At 48.6% G+C, this 26,962-nt stretch overlaps 1 protein-coding gene across 1 annotated transcript in view; it reads left to right on the top strand.

Annotated features, from left to right (window-relative positions):
• Adamts2 (ADAM metallopeptidase with thrombospondin type 1 motif 2) overlaps positions 1-25,152 on the top strand; it is a 206,267-nt gene extending 181,115 nt beyond the window's left edge. The window contains exons 12-22 of the mRNA XM_034505495.2: positions 691-866; positions 3,561-3,694; positions 4,426-4,549; positions 5,282-5,362; positions 5,900-6,066; positions 7,276-7,435; positions 10,443-10,575; positions 11,260-11,467; positions 13,969-14,098; positions 15,056-15,145; positions 21,843-25,152. Of these exons, the coding sequence (XP_034361386.1) occupies positions 691-866; positions 3,561-3,694; positions 4,426-4,549; positions 5,282-5,362; positions 5,900-6,066; positions 7,276-7,435; positions 10,443-10,575; positions 11,260-11,467; positions 13,969-14,098; positions 15,056-15,145; positions 21,843-22,303 (1,864 nt within the window). The 3' untranslated portion in view covers positions 22,304-25,152. The remainder of the gene's footprint in view (positions 1-690; positions 867-3,560; positions 3,695-4,425; positions 4,550-5,281; positions 5,363-5,899; positions 6,067-7,275; positions 7,436-10,442; positions 10,576-11,259; positions 11,468-13,968; positions 14,099-15,055; positions 15,146-21,842) is intronic.
• Positions 25,153-26,962: the final 1,810 nt, after the last annotated feature.

Genomic DNA, 26,962 nt, shown 5'->3' with positions numbered 1-26,962 from the left:
AGGCACTAGGGGGCCTCCACAGAGGAGGTTCTCATGTGTCCCAGGATGCCAGGAGCCTCAACCATGGCAACTGTAGCCATGCAGCTAGTTTTTAGTCGGGTGAGAGACAGGGTTAGGGGTTGCCACTTATGCTCCAGTACCCAAGCTCCCCACCCCCTCCCTTCCTCTCTCTCCAGGCCCTGTGACTGCTCACACACATGGTGGGATCACTTGTCTATCTGGTGTTGGACTATCTGATGCTTTAAAGAGTCTGTTTTACCTGCAAATATTGACAATCTAGAATGTCACATAAAACCATAATCTGACTGCCAGCCCCTAAGTGGACCAAAAGCAGGCGTTTCTCGCAAGTCCTTGGACATATCCAGTCTGTCTGATCTCAGGCCACTGAGGCAGCTTCTATACTTTGTTCCAGAGACAGTTGCACTGTTTCTGGCTAATTGACCTTCTCAAGAGAGCACAAATCCGGGCGGGAGGTGGGGAAGGATGGTAGCTACTGCCAGCTCCTTCTAGTCTTGATGTCCCAAGGCCTACCCAGCTGGGAGCTACCTGTGTCCTAGTAGGGATGTGTCTCTTTTCTTGATAGAAGTGCCCCTCCAAACCTGAGACTCAAGGATTTCCCTAAAAATGCCACCTGTTGGCAGGTAGTTTTCTAGAGGCCCCAAGAAGGGGAACCTTTGCTTTCTCCTGCAGTCCAGCCAACGGGGGCCGCACCTGCTCGGGCCTGGCCTATGACTTCCAGCTCTGCAACCCCCAGGACTGTCCCAATTCCCTGGCTGACTTCCGGGAGGAACAGTGTCGGCAGTGGGACCTGTACTTTGAGCACGGCGATGCCCAGCACCACTGGCTGCCCCATGAGCACAGGGATGGTGAGCCCCTGGGGGATGGGTGGGATTCTGCTCAGGAGCCTGGGTGGAGCAGGCAGGGGCACGCACTGTTGCACACCTCTGATCCTGCACGAGGCAAATCTGTGGTGACACTTGGGCCAGCAGCAGGGCACTGTGCTGGCTAGTGTGGCCGCAGGGTCCCACTCCTGAGCAAGGGCTCTGGGCTGGGGACAGGGCTTCAATTTTAAGGGAACCAGAACACTGGATGTGGAGAGGATGCTGGGGGGTGGAGACTCAGAGGGTTCAAAGTCCTACAGTGCCCATGCAGGGAACAAGGCATTTGCATGGCACCTCAGTTGTGGGGTGGAAACAGAGGCTGACCCTTTGAGGCAATCAGGTGACTTCTGATAGGTAACTGAGCTGATATCCTTTCTGTTGCTATGATAAAATACTCCAACAAAAACAACCTAAGGGAGAAAGGGTTTATTCTAGCTAACAGTTCCAGACTACAATCTCTTATAGCAGGGATTGCATTGAGGCCACAGGCACTTGATATATTCATAGTCACGAGCAGAGAGAGAAAGAATGCATGAATGTGTGCATGCATTCAGCTCTTTCTCCCTTCGACACAATCCAGGACCCAAACCCAGGGAATGACACTACCTGCTTTCAGCCTGGGTTTTCCCACCTCATTTAAGGCAATGAAGACAATCCCCTACACACATACCTACAGAACAACCTGGTCTAGAGTATCCTTTACTGGGATCCTCCCCAGGTAATTCTAGACAGTGTCAAGTTGGTCATTAAAACTGACCATCACACCAACCACTTTCACATTAGGACTGTCTATTGCAAGTGGCAGAAAGTGTGAACCAAATGGTTGAACCTGTAAATGGAACTCATTTTGTGTCTTATGAAATTGAAAATTTTGTAGCTTTAGTGCCCCCTCATTATAGGATACCCAGCTCCATGGATGTTCAAGTTCCTGTATAAAGTGTTTGTGTATAACTTATACACATTCTCCAGATACTTCCAGATGACTTATACTACCTAATAAGCCAGAGATGCTATGCAAATGGTTGTTAGTTACTTTTTTATTGCTGTGATAAAGAACTATGACCAAGATAACTCATAAAAGAAAGTGTTTGACTTGGCTTATGGTTTCAGAGGGTTAGAGTCCATGATGGTGGAACAAAAAAAAAAAAAACCCTGAGAGTATTCACATCTTGACCCATAACCATGGGGCAGGGGGGGGGGTGGTGAGAAGACAGACAGACAGCTAGACAGACACTGGGGATCTCATGAGTCTTTTGAAACCTCAAAGCCCATCCCCAATGACATGCCTTCTCCAACAAGGCCACATCTCCTAATCCTTCCCAAACAGTTCCACCAACTCAGGACCAAGCATTCAAACACATGAGCCATTCTCATTCAAACCACCACAGTTGTTCATCTGTATTACTTAGAGAATAACAAGGAAGTGTGCATACAAGGTCAGTGCAGAGGCAATTCTTTTTTTCAAACATCTTCAGTCTATTATGGGTTGAGCCCACAGACAGAGCACATGAATACAAGAGGCTAATTCTATTCCATTTGAGTCCCTCTCTCTTCCATTTGTATGTTTTAAACATACAATTTCTGTCTCCTTCCCCAAGTACTGGACAGAGAATGGGGGCTGGGTGTGAGCCTGGGTGCCAATTAGAGTCACCTGCTTGTGCCCCACATGTGCTGATTCAAGGCTGAGGGTCAACAGAGCTGACAGGGCTTGGGGACATGAAGCCTGGTGACCCAGTATGTCAACTACTTCTGATAATTAATCCTGAACAAATAAAGTGACTTGAGACTAAATCCCAAAGAGTCTAGCTGCATTGGATTGACTTACAGCATCACTCACTGTGCAAAATAATGGGATTCACTGTGACATTTTTAATGCATGTCTGCCATCTTTTGATTATGTTGCCCCTCCATAATATTCTTACCACAATAAGCAGATATATTTGAGAAGGGGAGGAAGGGAAATTTTGTGTATGAAAGAAAATGTAAGACTCGTTTTTTCTGAGTCGCTTAATCTGTTTAATATGATGAATCTCAAGTTCCGTCCATCTTTCTGAAAACAATGTAATTATCTTCTTCTCTATGTCTGAATGAAACTCTGTGCATATACATATCACATTTTAAAATCCATTCCTCTGTCAGTAGACGCATACGTAAGCTTCCATACCTTGAGTCTTATGAATAGTTTGGACGTGGAGGCATTTCTATGGTGTACTGACTTAGAGTCCTTTGGGTGTATTCCCAGGAGTGGTACTACACAGCATGTGGGTATTATAAGTGTAGTTTGTGGAGGAGTGTCCACACTGATTCCCACAGGGGCTGCACTCACTCACATTCCCACCAACAGTGAGGAAAGGTTCTGAGGAAGGCTTTTTAGGTGGAGACCCTCTATAGAGTTGAGGGTATCTTTCAAGCAGGGCTGTAGGGAATGAAGATGTGGGCCAGATTCACATCCTGGCTGGACCAGTTGGAAAATCTCTTCCTAAAGCCAGTATCACTAGAGTCAAAGTCTCAGAAGCCAAAAAAGGTAGAAAGGAGGCTGCCGTTACCTGTCCCTTTCTCTCTGTGTCCTCCCAGAGCACAGATTTGCAGGGGTTAGGGGTGGGCCTGGTGAATTCTAAGAACACTGGGAGTTTTCTTTCGAGATGGCTCTAGACTAAAATTCTGCCACGTCCCTTCCAGCCAAGGAGAGATGCCACCTCTACTGTGAGTCCAAGGAGACAGGGGAGGTAGTATCCATGAAGCGCATGGTGCACGATGGGACACGCTGCTCCTACAAGGACGCCTTCAGCCTCTGTGTGCGTGGGGACTGCAGGGTGAGTGCCATGAGGCAGGCAGACCAAGGCTTAGGGTTGCCACCTCCTGGGATCCTTTCTTGTTTTATTCAGGCTCCACTGCCTAGAGAATGGTGTTCCCCAAAATGGGCTAGCCTATCCTACATCAATTAATAAACAAGACCATCATCCACCACAGGCATTCTGGTTCCGGTACACAGACTCATGAGTGATTCGTCCTCTGGAGTGTGGTATCTGGGATCAGACTAAGCCTTCCATGCTTACAAGGCAAGCCTCAGCATTGCTGTTGCAGGGAGCAAGCAGGGTGCAGAAACAATGTCAAGAGCTCCTTTCACTAGAGGCTCTTAAAGATTCCACTTCTTAAAGAGTCCACCACCTACATGTTGCTACATCGAGACAAAGCAGCCTAAGCTTTGAGTGGAACCCCTCAGGGCTGCCTCTGGGGTGTGCTATGTGGGTGCTCTTGGAGATGGGCAGCATGGAAGGGCTGAGGATAGTATAAGACAGGCTCTGTGCTCTGCATGAACTGAAGTAGGGAGAGAGCACATGGCTCATAACGGCCATATGGGGTCTGCCTCTCTCTAAAGCCCTTCTTTCCCCGTATCAGGAGCTGCTAAGAATGGGTTCACAAATCCTAGATGTGGTGGGAAACTGGTACTATACGTCTTGGGGGCTCAGGCATGAACTCCCAAAGGAAGTTCATGAAGTTGAGGTGAACTCTCAAAGGTCCCTTGTCCTCTCTTTCCCTGCAGAAAGTGGGCTGTGATGGGGTGATTGGCTCCCGCAAGCAGGAGGACAAGTGTGGTGTGTGTGGAGGTGACAACACCCACTGTAAAGTGGTGAAGGGCACCTTCACGAGATCACCCAGGAAACAGGGTGAGAAGCCCACCTTCTACCTGGGGTGGAATGCTGATAGCACCTGTGGGTCTGGGACCCAAATGCTCCCACCCTTGGGACCCTCTATAGGCCCATGACTATTTGGGACTCAGGTCTGTGATGGTCAAGGAGAAAGAGAGCCTGTTGGGGGATCCTGAGTCTGAGCTCTGGTGGGTGTGAAGTGTTTCCATATGACCCTGCACCCTCTGGGTTGGCCCGAGCCGCTGACCACATCTCTGTGGTCTTAGTCAGCCTGTCTCAGTCAGCCTGTCTCCAACATGGAGGCAAGCCTCTTTGGATTTCTGGTGAAAGACTAGAGAGCAAACCTACAGGTCCCTGGCAAGGAGCCACAGGCCAGAAATGGCCTTGTGGTTCAGGTGCTCAGCTCTGGTCTTGTCAGCCCAGCACACGAGGTTCTAACATGGTTTGCAGATGAAGGCTTCCATGGGGCCTGCTTGCTAGATGAGGTATCTTAGACTAACTTCCAGCATCGCTGGAACCTGAGTGTTCAGTGGAGCAGACAGCATGGAAGCACCTGGGACTTGAAAGGGAGCTGACACGCAGGGTAGGGAGCACCCAGGTTTTCCAGTTGACCCCTCTCCTACCTGAATGCAGAGGCTTTGGAAGCACCTGGTGAAGCTGCCTTAGAGGGCGGCCTCTCCCAGGGCACGTACATTGGAATGGCTGCCCCTCTTCTCATCTAGCTTTCTTTCCACCCCCTGTCCCCCAAAGATTATATCAAGATGTTTGAGATCCCTGCGGGAGCCAGACACCTGCTCATCCAGGAGGCTGACACCACCAGCCACCATCTGTGTGAGTCACAGCCTAACGTCTCAACACCTGTGAGGCCTGTGCTTGGGATGGATGGAGTACCAAAGCTCAGAGGCTTGGGCTGTGTGGCCAGGTCCTGAGATTGACAGCCTTGATTGACAGATGTGCCTCAGTCCCAGGCCACCTGTCCCTCCCCTCAGCCCACTTCATGGGCTTTTTCTACATGCATCTTCCACAGGGAGGTCAGAAAGCTCCTCTGGCAGCAGCTGTGAGGGCCCTATGTCCCAGTAAGGCCATGTTCCTCCAGCTTGCAGAAGGATGGAAGATCATCCTCTCTGAGGGGCACTGGGCTAGGCAATAGACCCCATGCAGAGGTTAACCTGGACTTCATAGAGCAACTGAGGGCAGGATATGAATCCCAAAGCAAGTTGGGCTACTGGTGACAAGGACAAACCCCCAGTACATGGGGGGAGGGGAGCAGAGCTAGGAAAACCCCTATGGTCTCTCTACCAACCAGGAGGACTAGTAGCCGTGTGCTGTAGTGAGTGTGTGCCCCCTCCCCCTTTTTACCATTCTCAGCTGTCAAGAACCTGGAGACAGGCAAGTTCATCTTAAATGAAGAGAACCACTTGGACCCCAACTCTAGATCCTTCATTGCCATGGGTGTGGAGTGGGAGTACAGGAATGAGGATGAGAGGGAGACGCTGCAGACCATAGGCCCACTCCACGGAACCATCACCGTGCTGGTGAGTGATTCCCCAGCCTGTGGCGGGGAGGGGCTGGGATGCTCGAGCTCTCCCTGTACTCTTCAGGCGATGCTGTGGTCTCCATCTCCATGAGTGGGCATGAGCCCACGCGTCAGGGCCCTGCTTCCTACACCACTCTTAGTGACCATGGGCAAAGCCCCCTCTCTAGACATTTCCACTTTTTCTATTTGAATGACGTTCACGGTTATGCCATCAGATACCTCTGCTGTTGTGCTGAAATTCTCACACCCGAGAGCCCAAAACCCAGTTACAGGTCACACTGGACTTTGTGTCCAAGCAGAACTGGATCCCAGGTCCCCTGGGTATAGGACCACAGACTGCTCCTGGTTATGAGGAGTCCTGAGGGGCGCTGGATTTTCAAGTCACTTTTAAAATTTTAGTTTTAATTAATTGCTTAAGTGGTATAGTTTTTATTTTTTTAAAAATAAACAAACAAACGAATACACAGAGTCGGGCATGGTGTCATGCACCTGTAATCCCAGGACTCAGGAGGCAAAGCAAGAAGATTAAAGCAAGGTCCAGGCCAGCCTCATCTACATAGCAAGCTCCAGGTCATCCTGGTCTACGAAGCAAGTTCCAGGCCAACTAGGGCAATTTACTCTCAGAAACGAGAGAGAGGGAGGTCTGGAGATATGGATCAGGAGGTCAAAGCACTTAACCTCTCTATGAGAGGACTAGAATTTGTACCCCAGAAGCCACACCAAGAAGTTCACAAATGCCTATAACTCCTCCCCAAGGGGTCCAACACCCCATTCAGACCTCCGTGGGAGCTGAATGAGTACACACATGAAAAAATAAATCAATAAAATGTAACTTAATGTTTTTAATGTTGTGACCAGCATCCTATGAGATCCTAGCCCCCTATAGATTCTCCTTAGAGGTTAGATCCTCATAAGTCCATTCATGTCATACAAAAGTGCATTGGCTGCACCTAAACTACAACCAGGACTCATTGCTGCTGTGGGCATCGCAGGACGATTGCACCACATCCCACTAGCCAGGGAAAAGGTCCAAACCCCAAATTTCAAGTACCACTGTGAAGTTGAAAAGCCATTAAAGATGACCATCGTAAGTCTGCGGCTGTCTGTCTCCCCTGGTTGTCAATCTACCTGATGCCTTTAAATTGGCTACAGAGGAAGAATAAAGAGCTGAGCAGATACACTCATGACCGTGTTGGGGTGGGCCCAGGTTATTCCCGAAGGAGATACTCGGATCTCACTGACATACAAATACATGATCCATGAGGACTCCCTCAACGTTGATGACAACAATGTCCTGGAAGATGACTCTGTGCGCCACGAGTGGGCCCTGAAGAAGTGGTCTCCCTGCTCCAAGCCCTGCGGTGGAGGTGAGGAGGGGTCCTCACTGCTGGGGTTCCCAGAATTGATTGGAGGTGGGACAGCCCTGGCTTGAGACTCAGTGTGAGCCTAGAGAAGGTTGGTTGAATGGGCTTCTGAGAGAAGCTTCCTGGGCCAGCAGTACCCTCCTGATGGCAGCTCTGAGGCAGTGAGTTTGTCCTTTGTCAAGTGTGAGAAATGCACATGGAAGCAGCACAGAAGTAACTTCTACTGGAGTGACCAAGGGCTTAGCCTATGCTGGAGAAGGTCTGGGAGTAGTTGGGAAGGTCGGGTGCTTGAGATACCAGGCAAAATGTAGCCAGAAAGGCCTGTGGGGTATGAGTCACACCAGCATGGACAGCAGCAGTGTGTGGGGAGGGAGGCTGGCCGGGTGGGAAGCTGAGGTGTGAGTCATGTGGGCAAGCAGTACTAGCAAGACTCCAGCCACACTGGGGTCACCTCTGGAGGGATCCCCCTTTCCCTAAGTCTATTCAGAAAAAAAAAGAAAAGAAAAGAAAAAAAAAACCACAACCCTGATCATCTAGAGTTGGGGCCTGGGATAGGTAGAGGGAAAGCGGTCTCCAGTGGCCTCGGAGAATTCAACAAGGATCTGGGGAACCTCGTCTTTAGCAATGGCAGTCTTAGCTCTCTGTTCTGTGTTGGAAAAGCTACGTAAGAGCTCCTTTAGTTCTTAAACCTGGCCGGTGCTCCAATAATTGAGACTGAGTTCTATTGGTTTATTTAATCAGCTCTTGCACAATTACCACTAAATTACCTCGAATCTATTTTTTTTTTAATACGCTAGACTGTTAATTCCCCAGCCGAGCTCCCCAGATACCTGCTGATGGGGTGGGCTTGGTTATTTCTGTTCCACTAGTCTGTTCTCAGAGGGCATTTCACTTGACCATGTGCTCCTGGTCCATCACATCTGATGGGGACCTCCTGTTTTTCACTCTCCCATTCTCTCTCCTCATGACCCTCCCCGTGACCCCCAGCCTGGTAACTCAAGCCCCTACTACCTCTATTATCCCCAGTAACTGGCTGTAGACATACAAATACATGATCCATGAAGACTTGGTTTGGGGGAGGAATTGGGGAGCAAGGTTTACACAACAAAGGCCAGTGTAGTCAGAATTCAGTCACCTGAGGGCAACCAGATCTTGGGGCTCAGAATTTAGCATTTGTATACACAGCATCAGACCAACCCCAACAGTTTTGCCTCGATGATGCCCCATCTCCACACCCTGCCTCCATCCGATCTGATCCAGCACCATCCTCCCACTGGCCCTTGTGGATCCACTGTAGGTCCAAGAATGACTTTTTAATTGAATGAATCTGTGCTGGAGAGATGGTTCAGTGGTTAATGTGCTTGCCTTGCAAGCATGAGCAAAAATTCAGGTCCTGAGAACATATGTGAAAGTGGGGTGGGCGTAGAGGCCCCCCTGTAAAGCCAGCCTTGGAAGGCAAGAGACTAAGGGATCCCCAGAGCAATCTGGGTGTCTATACTAACCACATTGGCAAGCTCTAGACTTGATTGTGAGACCCTGTGTCAATAACTAAAATGGAAGAGAGATGAAGGATAATTGCTAACATCAACCCCAGGCACTCCACAGAGTGCACACGTGCATGCAGAAAAAGAAAATGAAGGGATGAACAAGACCCTGCCCCCTCCTGTGTTGTTATTCCTCCAGTAGCTCCTTTTGTAAGACAAAAGTTGAAATTCTTCCTGTAGCCTCTGAGGTCCAAGCAAGCCTCCAGATAATGTTCCATGCCTTACCTCCTCGTCTGGGCTGTGCCAGTCTTGAATGAATATATGTGCTTGTGATGAACCTTTGAGGTGATCTATTTACAAAAAAGAAAAACTCTATTTCCACTCATGATTTTAGAGGTACATCCCACAGCTAGTGGGTCAGACAAAGCTTTGGGCTGTGTCAAGGCGGCAGATCATGGCGGGGGCAGACGGACAGCAGAGGAAGCTGCTCGCCTTCCCTGCCTAGCCTAGCAGGTGGCTGGGAAGCAAAGAGAGGGAGGAAAGGTCTGGATCCCCAGTCTCCCATCTCAAGAACACATTCACGATGACCTAAGGAGCCTCTTAAAGGCTCTACCCCCTCCAGCTGGCGTTGCAGGATGGAGACCAGGCCTTTCCCATCCTAGCCTAATCCATAGCCAGTGCTTTTCCTGAACACACAGTGCTTCCCTGGAGGATTCTGCACAAGCTTCTCATTGTCCCTCAACCCCTTCCTGTGGTTGAGTGCCACTTATTTCTCTGTGTCCCAGAATGCTTTCAGATACCCCAAGTAGGGAAAGCTGCTTGGCCATGCTTAGATTCTCTTGTATGTACACTAGGTACTATGGAAATTCAGGTTCTATTATTCTCTGTTCTGGGATGGGGTAACTTGCATTGTAGATGAAAAGTACCACCACCACCACCACCACCACTACCACCCCCACGCCACTTAACCTCAATCCTCTAGATACCCTAGCTATTTCCCAGTAGCCTCTGGGAAAAACAACACCCACACTGAGAAAGGATACAAGAGACGGTGATAAAAAGGAGTCATGTAGGCTAGGTGCCCTTGACTCATTGATGCCAGACCCCAAGATAGAAAAAATGGTTAAGTCATGGAGGGGAGCAGAGCCTTCCCTTTGACCTCAGAAGCCATCAAGGGAGTCTGCATGTTTCCCCTCTCTGCTGGGTGTTGGGCGGGTTTCTTACTAGATCTCTTTAAGGCTTCCTTCTCATTCTTCACATCATTTTAAAGGCAAGGAGGAATTAAGCATGGTGACGATCTTAGCTTTGGAGGGCTGAAGCAGGAGGATTACAAGTTTGGGGTAATGCTGAAATAAAAAATGAGTTCAAGGCTAACTTTGATTATATGGGAAAACACAAACATACAAACAGAACCATAGAGGAGAGAAAAAAACGGGGTAAAGCTCTGCTGGTGAAGGCCTTACTTCTCCAAGCCCCATTGGGGGTCCCACCATCCCATTGAGCCCCTTCAAGTTCTCTGTCTTCAGGGTCCCAGTTCACTAAGTATGGCTGCCGCCGGAGGCTGGACAGCAAGATGGTGCACCGAGCTTTCTGCAGTGCCCTCGCCAAGCCCAAAGCCATCCGCCGAGCTTGCAACCCTCAGGAGTGCTCCCAGCCTGTGTGAGTGCTGGGAGGGGCCACAGCCCAGGGACACACTGTGGAAGGAGGGATGAAACTGGGTATCCTGGAAGTCCTGGGCCTGGCATCTTGTAGGGTGTTGGGCTCTTTACCCAGCACACAGTTGGTTAAAGGTACAGGCCCACTTCTGCCAACTGAATGGAAGCTCCCTGTACATCTCAGAAAAGACAAAGTATTAATACTTAGGTGGGGAAAAGGGCTGGCTTCCAATGCTTCATAGATGTTTCTAAGCAGCAGGATTGATCCTCAGACCCTCAGACCCTGGCAGGATGCATACCTGGACCCAGGTCAGGGAAGATGGTGGGATAAGGGACATGCAGGGATAGAGGATCAGGGAGTCCACACTGCTCTTGAGCTTTGCTTAGGGAGGGTTCATGACACCATCAGAAGATGAGACTATGGTCAGGCCCAGGGCCCTGAGAGGATAGACAAGAGGCAAACCCTTCAGGCCACTAGCCCCAGCAGAGCCTCCCACACTGTGACAGGCAGAAGAATTTCTGATCCTCAGTTTCCCCTTTATGCAAGCCTGCACACATGGTGGATGCTTTTGTGAAACTAAGAAGAGCTTCAGCTGCGGGTAGGAGCAGGCTGAACTCTCTGTTCTCACTGTCCACCTGAGCCACAGCCAGACTGGTTCCCTGACCACCTGCCGCTCTGCTCTGGCAGGTGGGTCACTGGTGAATGGGAGCCTTGTACTCAGAGCTGTGGGCGAACTGGCATGCAGGTACGCTCTGTCCGTTGTATTCAACCTCTGCACAACAACACCACCCGCTCCGTGCACACCAAACATTGCAACGACAACCGTCCTGAGAGCCGCCGGGCCTGCAACCGTGAGCTCTGCCCTGGGCGGTGGCGGGCTGGGTCCTGGTCCCAGGTAAGCTGTTCTCTTGGTCCTATGCCCTTGATCCCAAATGGAACTTGGATAAGACTGAGGTAGACAGGGCATTCCAGTTTTGACACAAACTGTGTCCTCCAGGCCACAGCTCAGGTTTTAGGGTACCAGTGGGAGCCATAGCATGGATGTCCAGGGTTTCCATCAGGGAAGTACTTGATGATGGGCCTCAGATCCTAGATGGAAGGAAAGCTGATATTTACCATGCATAAATCACACTGCTGGTTTAAACTACCCAGCAAAACTAGTACAGCCCTATGCATGCAGGAACTTTCTTATCACCCAGGACCTTTCAGGGCTTAGGTCCCCAGAAACTGCATAAGAGCCATTCCTCAAAACAGGCTGTTGCTTAGGAATGTGAAGCACTTGAGAACCTCAGGTCTGCTGAGCCGAATGCATGCACGCACGCACACTCATAGTGAGGCTGAATGAGGCAGAGGGTCAGGAGTCAGGTATGAGTGCACTTCTGGTTCCTCCCCAGGGTCCTGAAGCAGTGGCAGGGGTGGGGGTAGAGGGTACCAGAGCCTTGTGTCTAGAGAGGTTGAAGGAGGGACTGCCAAAACTCCCAGGGGTGGATCAGAGATGTTGCAGGGGCCCTAGCCCACTATAGGTTTTCCTGCGCTTTCAGCATCCTCCAGCTAGAGATTGTATTAAACCATTTTCCACTGCTGTAATGAGATGCTCGAGTACATTTCGCAGGGAGAGTTATAAGCAGATATGCTTTATATCCTCTCCTTGAAACAGCATTGCTTTCCTCCATTGTCTAACTATCCTCTCTACTGTGAAGTTGGCACATTTCCTTCTAAGTCATCTTACTTCCCCATTGCCCTCCCCCTCCCTTTTTCCTCTCCCCAAATAGTATTCCTCAAGAGTGTCAGGACTTTACACACACATACACACCCCCACCCCACCCCCACACACCACATCACAGACACCATATACACACAGACCACATACACACTACACACACTTCATATACACACCACACATGCACACCACAGCATGGACACCATACGCACATCACACATACTACACACACCCCATACACCACACATACACACACACAGAGCCACACACACCCCCATAATACCCCATATACACACACACACACCACACACTCCATACACACACCACACATACAATATATGCATACACCCCAAACACACACCATACACCCACACAGATAGCACACACATACATACATACATACCACACACATACCACACACACATACACATGCATACATACACACCACACACATATCACACACACATACATACACACCACACACATACCACACACACATACCCCATACATACACCACACCTGCTACATACACATCCCACTGACACACACAGTTCCACATATGGGGAGACATACAGCCCAGCTTATTTGACCTCATATGATCTAGAGATCTAATTCTATCCAATTTTTTAGCAAATGTCATGATTTTGTTTTCCCCATGGCTGAATAAGATCCCATTGTGTAGGGTCTAGGAAGATGGCTCCAGTGGCTAAAGCACTCGCTGTGCAAGCATGAAGACTGGAGTTTGGATTCCTCAGTACCCATGTAAATGCCTGCTAAGCATAGCAGCCTGCCTAGAGGTCCAGAGCTGACTCAGCAACGGAATGCCAGGAGCAAGCTTAGCTGTGTCAGCAAAGTCCGAGTTCTAAGGAGAAACCCCAGAATCACTGCATAAGGTGGAGGGTGGTCCAGAAGACTCTGGATGTTGGCCCCCAGATCTCCACATGCACACACATATACATGCATGTGCACCTGCACATCAAATATGAACACACACACACACACACACGCATGCATGTATGTACCGCCTTTTTCTCTCTCCATACATCTGTTGGTGGACAGGTAGGCAGGGTCCATTTCTTGGGCCAGCACAGAATAAACACAGATGTGCTGCTACCTCTGTGGGATGTTGGCTTAGCATCCTTGGGGTGTCATATCTGTTTTTCCTTTTTTGAGGACTCTTCTGGCAGTGTAGAGTGTTTCTGGCTACTATATAAAGAGGCTTCTTTAGATCATGGGTTTGGAGGTTTAAAACCACGGTGTTGGCATCATCAACTTTACCCTTGTGAGGGAGGATCTTATGATATACAGCATCATGACGGTGCACATGAAGAGTCCACGGAGAGGCAGGCAGCCAAGGTCTAAACCGGCAGGAGAAGCCTCCCACTAGGTCTTGATCCCCTCTTCATTACCACCGCACTGGGGCAGAGCTTCCAACACATAGGTCTAGGATGACATACTCAAATCATATCCAAACCGTGGGAAGGAGGGAAAACCCAGAAGTGCTGGGTATCACAGTAGCCCTGAGAGATGGACGTGTGTATTCTAGGACAGCACCCCATGGGGCAAAATTCACACTCTGCCCAACTCCACCTCCCCTGGGCCACCAATCACATGCATGGGGAGCATCTAAGGCCCAGCACGGAAGGTGACCCTGATTGATGGTTCTGTACCTACAGTGTTCGGTAACCTGTGGCAACGGCACCCAGGAACGGCCAGTGCTCTGCCGCACTGCAGATGATAATTTTGGTGTCTGCCGGGAGGAGCGGCCCGAGACGGCAAGGATCTGCAGGCTTGCACCCTGTCCCCGTAAGCCCTGTGCTACCCCTACATAAGCCTAGCATGAAACAGCCTAGGAAAGGGGAGGTGGGAGCCTGGTGAAATCAAATTCTGCTCTTTTTCCAAAGTGGCTGGGTTTGCCAGGGGTGAACTTGAATTTGAGCACTCCCAGCCAGGGCTGAGACTTTCTCTAGAAGAAAATGAGATTGGGGTTGGGGGTGGGGTGGAGTGGGTGACACATGGATATCCTTGGTCAGGCTCTAATGTGCATAGAGGGAGAATCTCAACCCATTCTTGCCTTCGTGCATGATGTTACAGCCCTAAACTCCAGTGACTCACAATGAACCACGGCATAGCAGGACTGTGGTAGCCAACGTGCTATGGTCCATACAGTAGAGACCCCAGTATAGGAAGGGGTGCCCATGAGAGTAGAGAGTGCCCTGTATTCTTTGAGAACAACAATCAGAACACTCTGCAGATGCCTGATTCAGTGTTACATGTACTTCAACATTTTGGTCCACACAGCAACTCAAGGCTAAACCCTATCCCTCACTATTCTCTTCTACAGAGAATAGAGTACAAAGGTCAGGTGACACTCCTGGTGGGGGTGGTGTCAGGATTTGTCATCCTCACCATGTTTCTTCAATATAGCACTTGAGTGACAAAGAGCCCTGGAAGTAACATGGGGTACAGAAGATGAAAGAACAGGACATGGACTGGGAAGTGGCTCGGCCTGGGGTGTGTGGGCAGTTGGTGAGACATTGAGCTCAGTCCCAGGATGACTGGCAGAAAGGCAGGAGATTAGATCAGTTTATCCTGGAAGGAACCATGCCTTCCTATTGCTCCAGGACTCAGGATGCCTGGAGGTAAGCTGCTTTGCTCTAGATGTGTGTGTGTGCGCGCGCGCATGCGTGCTTGACGTGTGTGCAGCGAGGGGTCCTTTGTGGTGTCCTGGCAGCTGCATGCATCCTCCTCTTTTCCTCCCAGGAAACAGCTCAGATCCTTCCAAGAAGAGCTACGTGGTTCAGTGGCTGTCCCGGCCTGATCCTGATTCGCCTATCCAGAAGATCTCGTCAAGTAACCGACCCGTTTATAACTCTGCCTCTGCCCTCCAGTGCATGCCCTGCGCCTTGTGGAGCTTGCCTTGGGCTCCCCTCCTCTTTCTCTATGGAAAGCTTCCCTGACTCTTGCTGAGTGCTCTTGGGTGAATCTGTTTTCTCCGGGCCTGTGTGCTCGGCCTGCTCCTCCTGAGCTTGTACCACTTGGTGGCCACAAGTGAGGGCCAGCCTCAAGGAGGCCTGGTCTGGGGACACTGGCCTCTTGTAGAGAGGCCAGGACCTGGTTTTGTGATGGCTTGTAAAGGGGCAAAGATCTGTCGTGGTGCCGGAGGGGCCTGAGGCCACTGTGCGAGTGTGACCACCTCGCCATGGCAACCACCTCATTGGGCCACATTCCTCCAGGCTGAAGCTGCGGGTCAACTCCAAGGGGGAAGCCAGCCCCATCCCCTTTCAGATACCACCCACCATTGAGTTGAGACCACAGGGGTCTCTACTTTGTGCGGTGTGCGGTTTTTTTCTCCCGGTTCCCCGTGCTGGGGTGACAGACCCCAAGTTTCCTGCGGTGTCAGGGGCTTCCTGGCTGCTGCTGTCTCTGCTGCTGTTGCCCTTTGCTGAGTGTGTCCTTTCCGACTTGTGAAACCATGGCCTGCTTCCGTCCGGCCTTTGCACCCAACCTACACGGCCCTTGGCCCCTGTACCCCTTGTCTTCTCGGGGGTCTAATCATACGGAGGAGGAGGCAGGGAGGCGTGTCCCTGAGACGGGACATCATGGACTCCACCTCTTCCATTCTCTGTCCATTTGCTCCAATGGCCTTTTTATTGTCCTGTGCATATGACCCGTTCAGAGGATTGAAAGTATGATTGATTGATTGATTGGTTGATTGATTGATGACTGACTGATTGATAGATATGGATGTGCCTCACCTACCAGTGTGAACAACTACAGAATACCTCAATTTTTATTGCTTTTTTGCTTAGAAACACTATGTAGAAGATGCCTTAAAGTTGAAAGCTAACAGAATTGGCTGCTAACTCCAGCCTTAGACAGGGGGATATGATCCGAGTAGGAGGCAGGCACTGAAGATCTAGGGGGACCCCACCCCTTTTGCCCACCTTTTGCCAAGGGTAAGGTTTCTAAATCCAGATGGCCTTGCTTCCTCCCTGAGCTGTCTGTGTGTGAAGGGACTTAGCAGGCACTACATCTATCTCTGACAAAAGGGGTCCCCCTCTGACGCCCATCTGGCCAGTTGGCGCTGACTGTTTTGTGGAGACTCCAAGAGGCTCCCACAGCGCGGCCTTACACCCAGAGGGTGACACACCTGGGTCCTTAGCCGTGACCAATGTAGCACTCCCAAGTGATGGTCCCACCAGCCCCACCTGGCCCCAGCCACCTTCATCTGTTAATAATTCAAGTTCCTGCTGGACCACGCAGCCAAGCCTCCTCCTACTCCCCTTGGCACTAATTACTGTTATGTAAATAATTGGTGTGTAACTGCAAATTAATCCTCTCACGACTGTTAACTTCCAACTTTGACGAGGCAATGTGAGTGGATCTGTGTGGTCGCAGACCACGCGACATGGTCCTGGGCATTTGCCTCCTGTCTGTACGCACTTTGGTTTATCAGGGATATTTTATTAGTGTTTTGTATGTACTTAATGACGTATTACGTAGGTTCCGTTGTCGTTGTTGCTTTTCTGTTGTTTCTTTCTTTCTTTCTTTCCATGAGACATTAGCGTGTGCCAAAGTGACTGTGAAAATGACCTTTTATTCTTACTAATGATGGAAAGATCTCTTGTCATGCATCTCACAAATAAACTCAATAAAAGTTCAGTTCAACTGGGAGCTTGGGTTTGCTCAGCTGGCGGCTTGTTCCCTTCACCTTCCTGGCAGGCAGTGCTCACATGCTATAAGGCACCGTCCTACAGCATTAATCGCCTGGTTTCTGGTTCCAGTGACTTTGCTGTCCTCCACCCCACCCCACCACTCTGCCCAACATAGATGTTTAGGGTCCATCTTCCACTAACACATATACTAAAGACATATTCAAAATAGGGCTGCTGTATCCCACCTTAGGGATGAACTGCCAGTACTAAGTGAGTACCTTGTAGAGATGTCTAGGTTTTCTGCTCCTAGGTTCTGCCAGGGATGATGGCTCCTCCATTTTGGGGGATCAGAGCAGAAATGTGGGGTCTAGGTTATGTCTCCTGAGCTAATCTCATGTGATTGCCCTGACTTGAGATAAAGAATAGGTGCCCATCAGCCAAGGGATGGGGGCAGGGGTGGTCGTGGCAATTCAGTTTAGAGAAGCAGGGCAGTGTGTGTGTGTGTGTGTGTGTGTGTGTGTGTGTGTGTGTGTGCATATGTGTGCCAGCTCTGCCTGCCTGTGCCTCCCAGTGTCTGTTCTCAGTAGCCACAGGGCTTGTGTCCTCTCACCTACTGACAATAACCAGGCAGTGGATCAAGATTCAGCAGGGACCTTCTCACCTGCGTTCTGTCTTATCCTGTAGGTGGGGCTCCTGCTTCATGCTCAGCTGTGCTAGGGAAGAGTAAGAAAGTTCAGGAGGCCAGGAGAAAGAACAATAGGAGATGGCCCAGCATCTAGGAAATGGGATTGGCAGCCCAGGCCCCAGACTCCAGAGATGTTCCAGGAGCCATGACTGGGTCCACTGCCCACAGCTCTGATGTCAATCAAAGGAGTCATATAGCTGAAGAGAAACGGGAGTCCTGAGGAGAGTTACATCAACAGCGCTGTATCCCTCTGTCTGTCTCCCCGGAGATGAGTCAAGATTAGCTATTTTCTAAGGAAACCCTGCATTAGGACTCCTGATGGCCCAGGATGCCACCTTCACAGGGCATATCTAAGGCCCATGATGGAAGGGAAAGTGCCACTCACTTTATAAATCAGTTTCATGAGCTTTAGAATGATAACTGGGCTCCTGAAACCACCACTCACTTACCATGATGCATTTGCTCCCAGCAACTCCCACTGATTCTCCTTATCCTTTATGACATCAGGGAGAAATTCTTGCCTTGGGCCTTGCCCAGCATATGTCACACTTCTCTTTCCCTCCCCCCCCCCTTAAATTAGAGTTCTGTGCAGGCCTATCCGCCTAGAGATTGAGCATTCAAATTTGATTTGCAAATTGACTTTGCTTTTCCTCCGTATTCCTGTTTGAGGTTGTCTGTGGTGCTTGTCTTCTGTGAATGACACTAATACTAATTTTCTCCTAAAACAAATGATAAGTTTTAAAAGGAATTCAAGAAAACTAGCAGGAAGCAACTAAAAATCCCGGATGAATTCAGAGACCACCGATACAAGGGGAGGGGCACACAGATGACTTAATGTCTCCCTCACCCAAGTACTAACCAGGACTGGCCATGCTTAGCTTTTAAGGGGACTTTAGGAACAATGTGTTCATTCTCAATGGTTTATTATCATTTCTTAGAAGCCAATAATAGAAGTCACCATTAGTGGCTCACATCTTTAATCCTAGCACTTAGGAGGCTGAGGAAAGCAGATCTCTGAGTTCAAGGCCAACCTGGTCTACAAATGAGATCCTATTTTAAAAAAAAAATGAGAGTTCTTGGTATTTACTGGGAATGGAATGGAAGATCAAATATCATAAAGTCAAATTATCTCAGCAATCTCACCAGCCAGAGCCTCAGGACACACAGCTCAGCTGCACATATAACTGACAGCTCCTTAATCCTGGAGAGCTTCTTGGTTACTGGTATTGTTTAAAAGGAAACAACCACTGATGTACTTTCAAAAAGGATTATAAACCACCCCCCTCTTGCAGACGGTTACATCCCAGGAATAAAACAGTCTAGTGTCTGCAGATAATATATGCATCCTCCCAAACATTTTGTATCACCTCCAGATTCTGTGTCATTCCCAACACAATGTAAGTACTACATACATAGTTGTCTTACTGCATTGTTCATGGAATAACGACCAAAAAGAAGTGTGTTTAATGTAGTGTTTCCCCCAAATCCCATCCATTGCAGCCTATCTGGCCTCTGCTACAGGTATGTCATAGTTGTTATGGAGCCAAGGATGTAGAAGCTGCAGGCACAGAGGGCTGACTGACGTGTTTTTCTAAGTTGATATTAGCATGCCAAGTTCTTAACAAGTGTGGTTTTTTTATTTGCTCGCTGGGTTGTTTTAATTTTTCAAAACTGAAGCTCTGTAGTTTAGTCTGAGGAATCAGAGAAGTCTACCTGACCCACAGTCAAGCAACATTTTCTGAAAAGAGCCATACAACAAATATTTTAGGCATTGGGACCTATCTGTCCTCTGCCACAGCTATGACATAGTGGAAAATGGTCAATGACAATTATAGTGGAAAAGTGGTCAATGACAATAAATGTAGCTGTGTTTAAATAAAACTTTATTTATAAAACCAGGTGAACGGATGAATCTGGCCCAGGGCCTTATTCAGTTCTCTGACTTCTGTAGGCAATCCTTGATTCAGCATGGCTGCTGTGTTAGCTTCCAGCACTGTGATAAGATACTTGAGACAAAAAAAAAAAAAAAAGTTATATTGGCTTATGATTCATTTCATGGTTTTTAGTCCATGGTCATTTGGGCCTGTGGTGGTAATGTCATGGTTGGAACACATGGCAAAGGACATCTGTTCCCCTGGCAGCTGGGAAGCAAAAGAAAAGACAGAACGAAGCTATAGTCCAGTATCATTTTTTAAGGCCACACCATCAATAACCTAACTTCCTCCCACCAGTCTCTGCCTACAAATGGTTCCACCATTTTCCAAACAGCATCAAGCCTTTAACACATGAGCCTTTGCGGGGGGGGGGGGGGGGGGTGCTTCAGATCCAAGCTTCTCCAGCCTGATGGGAGGGACAGTTGCTTGGTAACATTTTGTTGTTTGTTTAAAGGAAAAGACACAGGAACAGACAGAGCACCACCATGTGGCAGAAGTAGTAGCCTCCTGGGGTTGACTCCTTCCTTTGTCAATTCTTATTGTGGGAGATGTTCCTGCAACAGCTTTTATTTAAAGCCCCCCCTTATGTCCCTAGGACTGTGGTCAGTGGTTTTATACTGTTCAGCCTCCCAAGAGGAAGTGGAGATAGGGGTGAGAAGGGAGCAGGTGGGACTCTGGGCCACTAACTTCAACATCAAATGAAATGTTCTTTACATTCTTCATATACTGAGCATCCAGGAAACACTCCTCTGAAGAAGACCTACCAGTCGCCCTTGCTGTTGGGTTCTAACTGGCCTTCAGCCTGAAGTCTTTGTGCTTCCCAGTATGTGGTGAGCACTTTTCTCTTCTCAGTGTTAGGACAGCCTGGGCCTCTCCTAATCAGCTGCATTGCTTTTGGTCTTCCCACTGTGGCACCTGCAGCTGGTCACATTTCCTGTTTATTTGGACCACTTCAAAGTTCAGCACTGCCTCTGGTGGTACATGTCTCTGTGTTTTTCTTAACTATGGCTTTGTTGATTTAAAACCCAGAGTTTTCCAATTCTACACTCGCTCTTTTTTCCAATGTATCTGTTTTATATTTTTTAATGTATCCTTTGACGCACCTTTGGGACTGGTTCAGATACTGCCTGAGGCTCTGTCTTGGGACTCTCATGGTGATGAAAAAGCCAGACTCTGGTCACCTTTTCTGACAATTGAATGTGAACTTGTCAGCTGGGCAAGTGTGGAGAAGACAAAGAACCAAGAAGCCACAGACTGGGGAATTTTTCTCTCCTATGAGAGGCCAACGTGTGCTTGTCTAAGGGATTTGGAACAACCCTGTGACGATGACTTGTTATTTTATATTGAATATGCTTTGTAAATCATCTCAATTTGAGTTTTAGAACTAGCTACAGGGCAGGGGGGAAGAGAAGGGAGAGCGACATTTGGGAAAAAGATCAATAGAGAGAGACTGACAATTGGCTGAATAACTGAGCCACAGACAGAGCTGGGGTTTTGCCAGGGAAAAGAGGTGTGGGGGAGTTCTGAAGAGAGAGTCAGGGTTCTCTGTGTAAACTGGGGCATGGATCAATTTCTTGGTAGGGGAGAAATGAGGATGTACTGAGAAGGAAGCATTAGCTTCTTGTGAAGGTATTGAGCTTGTCTGGAAGTTGTCAGGAGTTTAGTGCAGTGGGGCCTCGGGCTGGATCAGCAGTCCCAGGACCGGATGCATCAGATAAGTTTGGGCAAATGTCCAGGGCCTGTACAAGTCTGAGTCGTTAGTCTCTGACAGAAACACATTGGAAGGTCAGGTCAGAAGAGACGAGGCTGCAGTTAAGGAGCTGCGTTTGGATTTAGGAGCTGGTTTTTCTAGGTTGGATTTTGTTACAGTTACTATTTGTAGATGGCCATAGAATCCTGCCACAAAAGTACCCTGAGGTTCCACTGAGGTGTTGGTGAAGACCCCAGTGAAGTCCCATCTGTGAGGTTGAACTTGGAGTCTCTATTAACTACAGAAAAAAATTTGGTTTCTATTTCAACCTTGAAACATGCTGGAAAAGCAGGTTCAGCTGGGGGTTGCTTGCAGGAGGGGAGCCGTCCAGGTGGGGGTCTGTGGATGCTGCCCTGCTCAGAGACTCAGACACCGCAATTATACTGACTCTCCACACCAGCTCACTGCCTCTGTGCTGCCTCTGGACTCTGTCACACGCCTCCTCCAGCAATCTGCACTCAGCGGTGGGTACATGTCCCCCTCACCTTGTCCCTTGGTTATTTCTCCCACTCTTCTCTTTCAGAGGACCAGTGCCAAGGCGACAAGTCAATGTTCTGTAGGATGGAGGTCTTGTCTCGCTATTGCTCCATCCCCAGCTACAACAAACTCTGCTGCAAGTCCTGCAACCCGCCCAGAAACCTCAGCAGCACAGAGGACGGAGGTGTGGAACCTCCACCCGGGAAGCACAATGACATCGATGTGTTTATGCCCACGCTCCCAGGGCCCACTGTAGCTACACAGGTGCAGCCTTCTCCAGGGCCTCCTTTGGAGGTCCCCCTCAATGTTTCCAGCACTAACACCACTGAAGACCACCCAGAAACCAATGCTGTGGATGTCCCCTACAAAATCCATGGTGTGGACGAAGAGGTCCAGTCTCCCAACCTGATCCCTCGACGGCCAAGCCCGTATGTAAAGACAAGGAACCAAAGAATCCAGGAGCTCATTAATGCAGTGCAGAGAAAAGAGAAGCCGGGAAAGTTCTAATAAAATAGAAAGATTCGCATCAACAGCTTTTCCCCTTGCTTATGGATATATTCCCTGGGATAGCAAATCCTGTGTTGTGGAAAATGAAGTCAAAAACCCTGCTTTCAGGAAGGTGTGGAAAGCATGGAAATAGCACAAAAGCATATATTGGGGTGGGAGGGGCCATGTGACAATCAGCCTAACAGTGTATTTTCCAGGCTAGGGATGACCTAACTCTTGCAGAGATCTTAAGTGGAAAGTGAACAGGAATATTCAAGTTCCCTAGTTTCTTATCAGTGATGGGAGACCAAGGGGGATGACTCCCAGAAAGAAAAGTTTTGCTCCAACTTACTAAGCAGTGGTTGAGAACCTTCCTTTCCTTGATCATGACCAGTCCCCAGACAACAGGATGAGACCACTGGGGACTCCTAAGTGACATAGTGTTTTATTTATAGATCAATTGCCAGGTTGAATACAAGGAAGTGGAGGTCATGAGTCAAAACAACCTGAGGGCCAGGCAGATGATGGGATAGGTGCAGTAACCAGTAGTACAGGGCTCTGACCAATCAGAGAAGAACACCCATCTAGAGCTGCTGGTGGGTTTTGGCCATAGGTGCCAGTGTGATGGATGTCTTCCCTACCAGCCTGGCCTTGTCATAGGTTGCACTTCCAGATATCTGTGTTTCCTGTACACTTAAAATCCTTTAAGTGGTGAGGGTGAGGTGACCTGGGAATTTCAGGTTTAGCTCCACCTGGCTCCAACCACTGGTTTACATTTTAATTATTAACTAATTGGTGCAATTTCAAAATCTGGTGCTCAAAAAGTGTGCAGTGTTTTGATCTCAGCTGAGTAGGGGCTGTGCATCTATCTAATTCTTTCCAGGAAATTGATGAGACTCCTATAATGGGGGGTTTGAGGGCAGTTCTGAACAGGAGCCATTGGGTCAAAGGCAGCAAGGACCACCTCGCTCCTCCCCACCTCACCCCGGCCTTACTTGCTGCCCTCCACCCCCCAGGCTGTGGTAGAAGAGCCAGTATTCTTCTCTGGCTAGCCTGGGCTAAAGGACCCAGATGGAAGCATTTACTCTGCTGGGATGACTCGACATGTGGTCCAAGAATCAGGACTCTCTCTTTCCTAGAGTCCCAGTACTGCCACCATGGTGGTGAAGTGCCAGCCTGTGAGGCCTCAGGTTCAGAGGATGGATTTGCCTATGGTTTGACCTTGGCCCTGCCCACCTCCAGTCTTTAGATGTTCTAGCACCTGGCAATATGGTCTGCAATCTGAGGTATAGGGTGGGAGGTGGGAGCCCCACTTTACTTTTTTCATTAGATGCTTAGATGACTTTTGTTTGGGGTAAAATGGTGTTCCGTGAGCCTGAAGTAAACGGAAGGAAAATGGAAGGGGGTGGATGGGAGACTGGAGGGTGGTGAGCATCACCTCTGATTTGCTGGCATTTTGTGATCATGTTACTCCAGTGCCCCCACATGGTAAGACCTAAGGGCATGTTAGTACCCTAGCTGGGCCCAGCCTGGCCAGAATTCTGAGGCTCCTCTGTGTTCTTATCAACTGTAGACCTAAGATTCTTCTTCCTTACTGACAGCCATCAGCCTTTCACAGAATTAAGGATGCTGAGACTTGGGTTGTTGCCATTGTGGCTGCTCCTCTGTTGAGTTTCAAGGTGCTCTGCATGCTTGTGTGAATCTGCATGTGTGTGTAGGGGGGGAGGTGTCTGTGTGAATGGGGTATAGAAAGAAGTCAGAGCATAGAGACCAGTAGGACCAATGTTTAAGATGGTGCTTAATCTTCCTCCCAGAAGGTAGCCAGACACCTCCTACCATCCATTCCTCTGCCCTGACTTCCCACACAAACTCCTATACTGTTCCAACTCCCAAAGAATCAAACTGAAAAATATCCTTTGACTAGCTCTCCTGGTATGTGATTGAAAACAGTTCTGTTCTCCTGCCTCCTTGTAAGCTGGGAATGATCCCATGGCTGGCCCTCATTTGTTGAATCTAGGTCACCTGGATTTACTCCTAGGCTGAAGAACTGAGTACTTCCTGTTTGAGTCTGTAGTGGAATGTAGAGGAATGTTCTAGACTAGTACTAGTTAGGATGACTGAGTTTACCCATTCTAAGGGATGTGGGATAGTAACACTCCATTGTCAGATCCCAGCAAATCACAGGATCCCCACATGGGACAAGACAGAGCAAGACAGAGCCTCGAGGGAGATGACTTCCTTGGTGCCTTGGGCCATGGACCGCTAGGCCTCTCCAGAGCTAGAGGTTCTCATACACCTCTGGCTAAGGAACAGTGTCCACTGAGCTCAGAGAAGCTATCCATGCCTGAGCATGGGATCGTTAGGAGGGTGCTTAGAAACAACCCTAAGCTTTTCAAGAGGCTCCGATTTCTGAGGCGTTCCTGTAGCCCCAGAGGCAGGTAGGTGTCTTCTATAAGTTTCCAGCACTATGCTGTCACCCAGACTGTCCTGCATCACCCAGAAAAATCCGAGGCACCTGGGAGTTGTTTTTCATTCCTAGGAAGATCAGGCCGCGTTTGAAGAAGCTCCTTGGGAAACCCCATGGGATCCTGTATATAAGCTTCACATATGTATTTTAAACGTTTTCTTTTTTTTGGTCTGTTTTAAGTATATAAATGGTGCTCAATACCAATGTTGGTCTGAGGTAACATTCTGACTCTATTTACTCCTGTGTGACAGGTGGCCGCCAAATGGAGCCAAACACGGTGCTCAACTTAAATCACAAAATTTTATCTGACAACAGCCATCGATGCGGTTTTTTTTGTTCTGTATAGCAAAAATTGACTCCTTACTTTCATAACTTATTAAAGCATCTGTGGTTTTGCAAATCATGACCGTGTTTGTTACCGTGACTACACTCATCCCCAGCATAAACTCGGGCAAGACAGATGTATTACACTGGCAAGCTAATCTTGAGAATGAGCGCCAGGCTCCTGGGGCAAGGGGACATCTAGGAGCACTGGGTGTGGCTGCTCAAGTCAGCAGCCCATGGTGGAGAAGAAGCATCGTCTTCCAGCTTATCATGGGATGTGACTTAGGGAAAAGCTTCCAGCCAGTCACTGTGATGCTCTTCCCCATGATTAGGGTTCCCAGGAGAAAATACTAGCCACTGAGCTAAATTTGAATTCCAGCGAAACAAGGAACAGTTTGTAGTATAAAATAAGAGACACACTAAAAATATATATATATATTTGAAATGTTTCTGGAATTTGAATTTAACTTAGAGTCTTGCGTGTGTTTTTTTTTTTTTTTTTTTGAAATGTAGTCAGCCAACCTGTAAGCAGTACCACAATTAGAAAATGTCATTTTCACTCCCCCACTTTTGTGTTAGCAAGTGTTGGGGAGTTGGCTGGGGAGGGATTGAAAGGCAGATTCCTCTATCTACTTTCGTAAGAACTCCAGCAGGGCTGTGCGAGTATGAAGTTGTCAGCTGTTGGGTGCCACACACTAGGAGTGTCCCATATTTCAAAAGCTCGAATTGGTTATGCTAATAATTTTTATCTTCAAACTATCTCCTGATATTAATTGGATAAATTTTAATAATTTCCGATCGTAGGTTTTAGTTTCTATTTCTACCTCTTTTATAAAGCCACGGGCCATTTCACTATTTTGAGGGTCACTTTTCAGGCAGAAATGTTCACTTGATACTTACTGTCTTCTTGGTGACATCATCCAATGATGAGGTGACCGATTTTGCTTCAACTGTTCGAGACTCCCCCTTGAAGTTATAGGACTCTGTGACCTGTCTCCAGTAGACTACATAAGGACACGTCTATTCCCTTGCTTTTAGATTTACCACATCTAGGTGTTTTGTGTTAACTGTGTAAAAGTTTTTAACACCAGCTTTTTAAAGATTTTTATTTATGTATGTGTGTGAATGACACATGTGCGAAGCTGCTCGCAGAAGTCAGAAGGCATCAGATACCCTGGACCTAGAAGTACAGGTGGTTGTGAACCTCCTGGTTTTGGGCACCGGGAACCAAATTCTGGTCCTCTGGAAAAGCAGCAAGCACTCTTAGCCATTAAGCCATCTTTTCAGCCCTTGTTTTTTTTTAATAGTCCAGAGCTCACTATGTCAAACTGGACAGAAATCCACCTGCTTCTACAAGTGTTGGGGTTATAGGAGTGTGACACCCAGGTCAGTCTAACAGTTTCCCATCAATGTCCTTATTGGCACCAAGGCCATACCTTCTTGTGTACCCATTCTTTTTTCTCTTCTTTCTTGTCTTCCTTTTAGCTATGTTCCCCCCTGACTCCCACTGCCCATTTCTCCAGGCAGACCTGTGGGAGATTATTTAGCCTGTAAGCGTGCCTTTAGGGATTGTGTTCACTGGGTTAACTGTGGGAAGACCCATCCTGAGTATTACTTGGGCTGGGATCCTGAACTGTATGGCAAGGAGTAAGTGGGCAGAGCATGAGCATTCATTGCCTTCTGCTTCCTGGATGTGGATTTGATGTGAACAGCTGCTTCAAGCTCCTGCCACCCTGACTCCCCTGTTGTGATGGACAGTACCCTGAACTGGAACAATAAACCCTTTCTCCACTGAGCTGTTACAGGAAGAGAAACTAAGACACAGAGAAAACAGAAATCTCCTTGTACTACTGGCAGGGAAGGAACAGGTTGGCATTGGAGGGGAAAGG

This window comes from Arvicanthis niloticus, chromosome 6, assembly GCF_011762505.2.
Source record: "Arvicanthis niloticus isolate mArvNil1 chromosome 6, mArvNil1.pat.X, whole genome shotgun sequence".
Classification (NCBI taxonomy): domain Eukaryota; kingdom Metazoa; phylum Chordata; class Mammalia; order Rodentia; family Muridae; genus Arvicanthis; species Arvicanthis niloticus.
The sequence above is the reverse complement of the archived record's forward strand: the minus strand, read 5'-3'. Positions and strand labels throughout refer to the sequence as shown.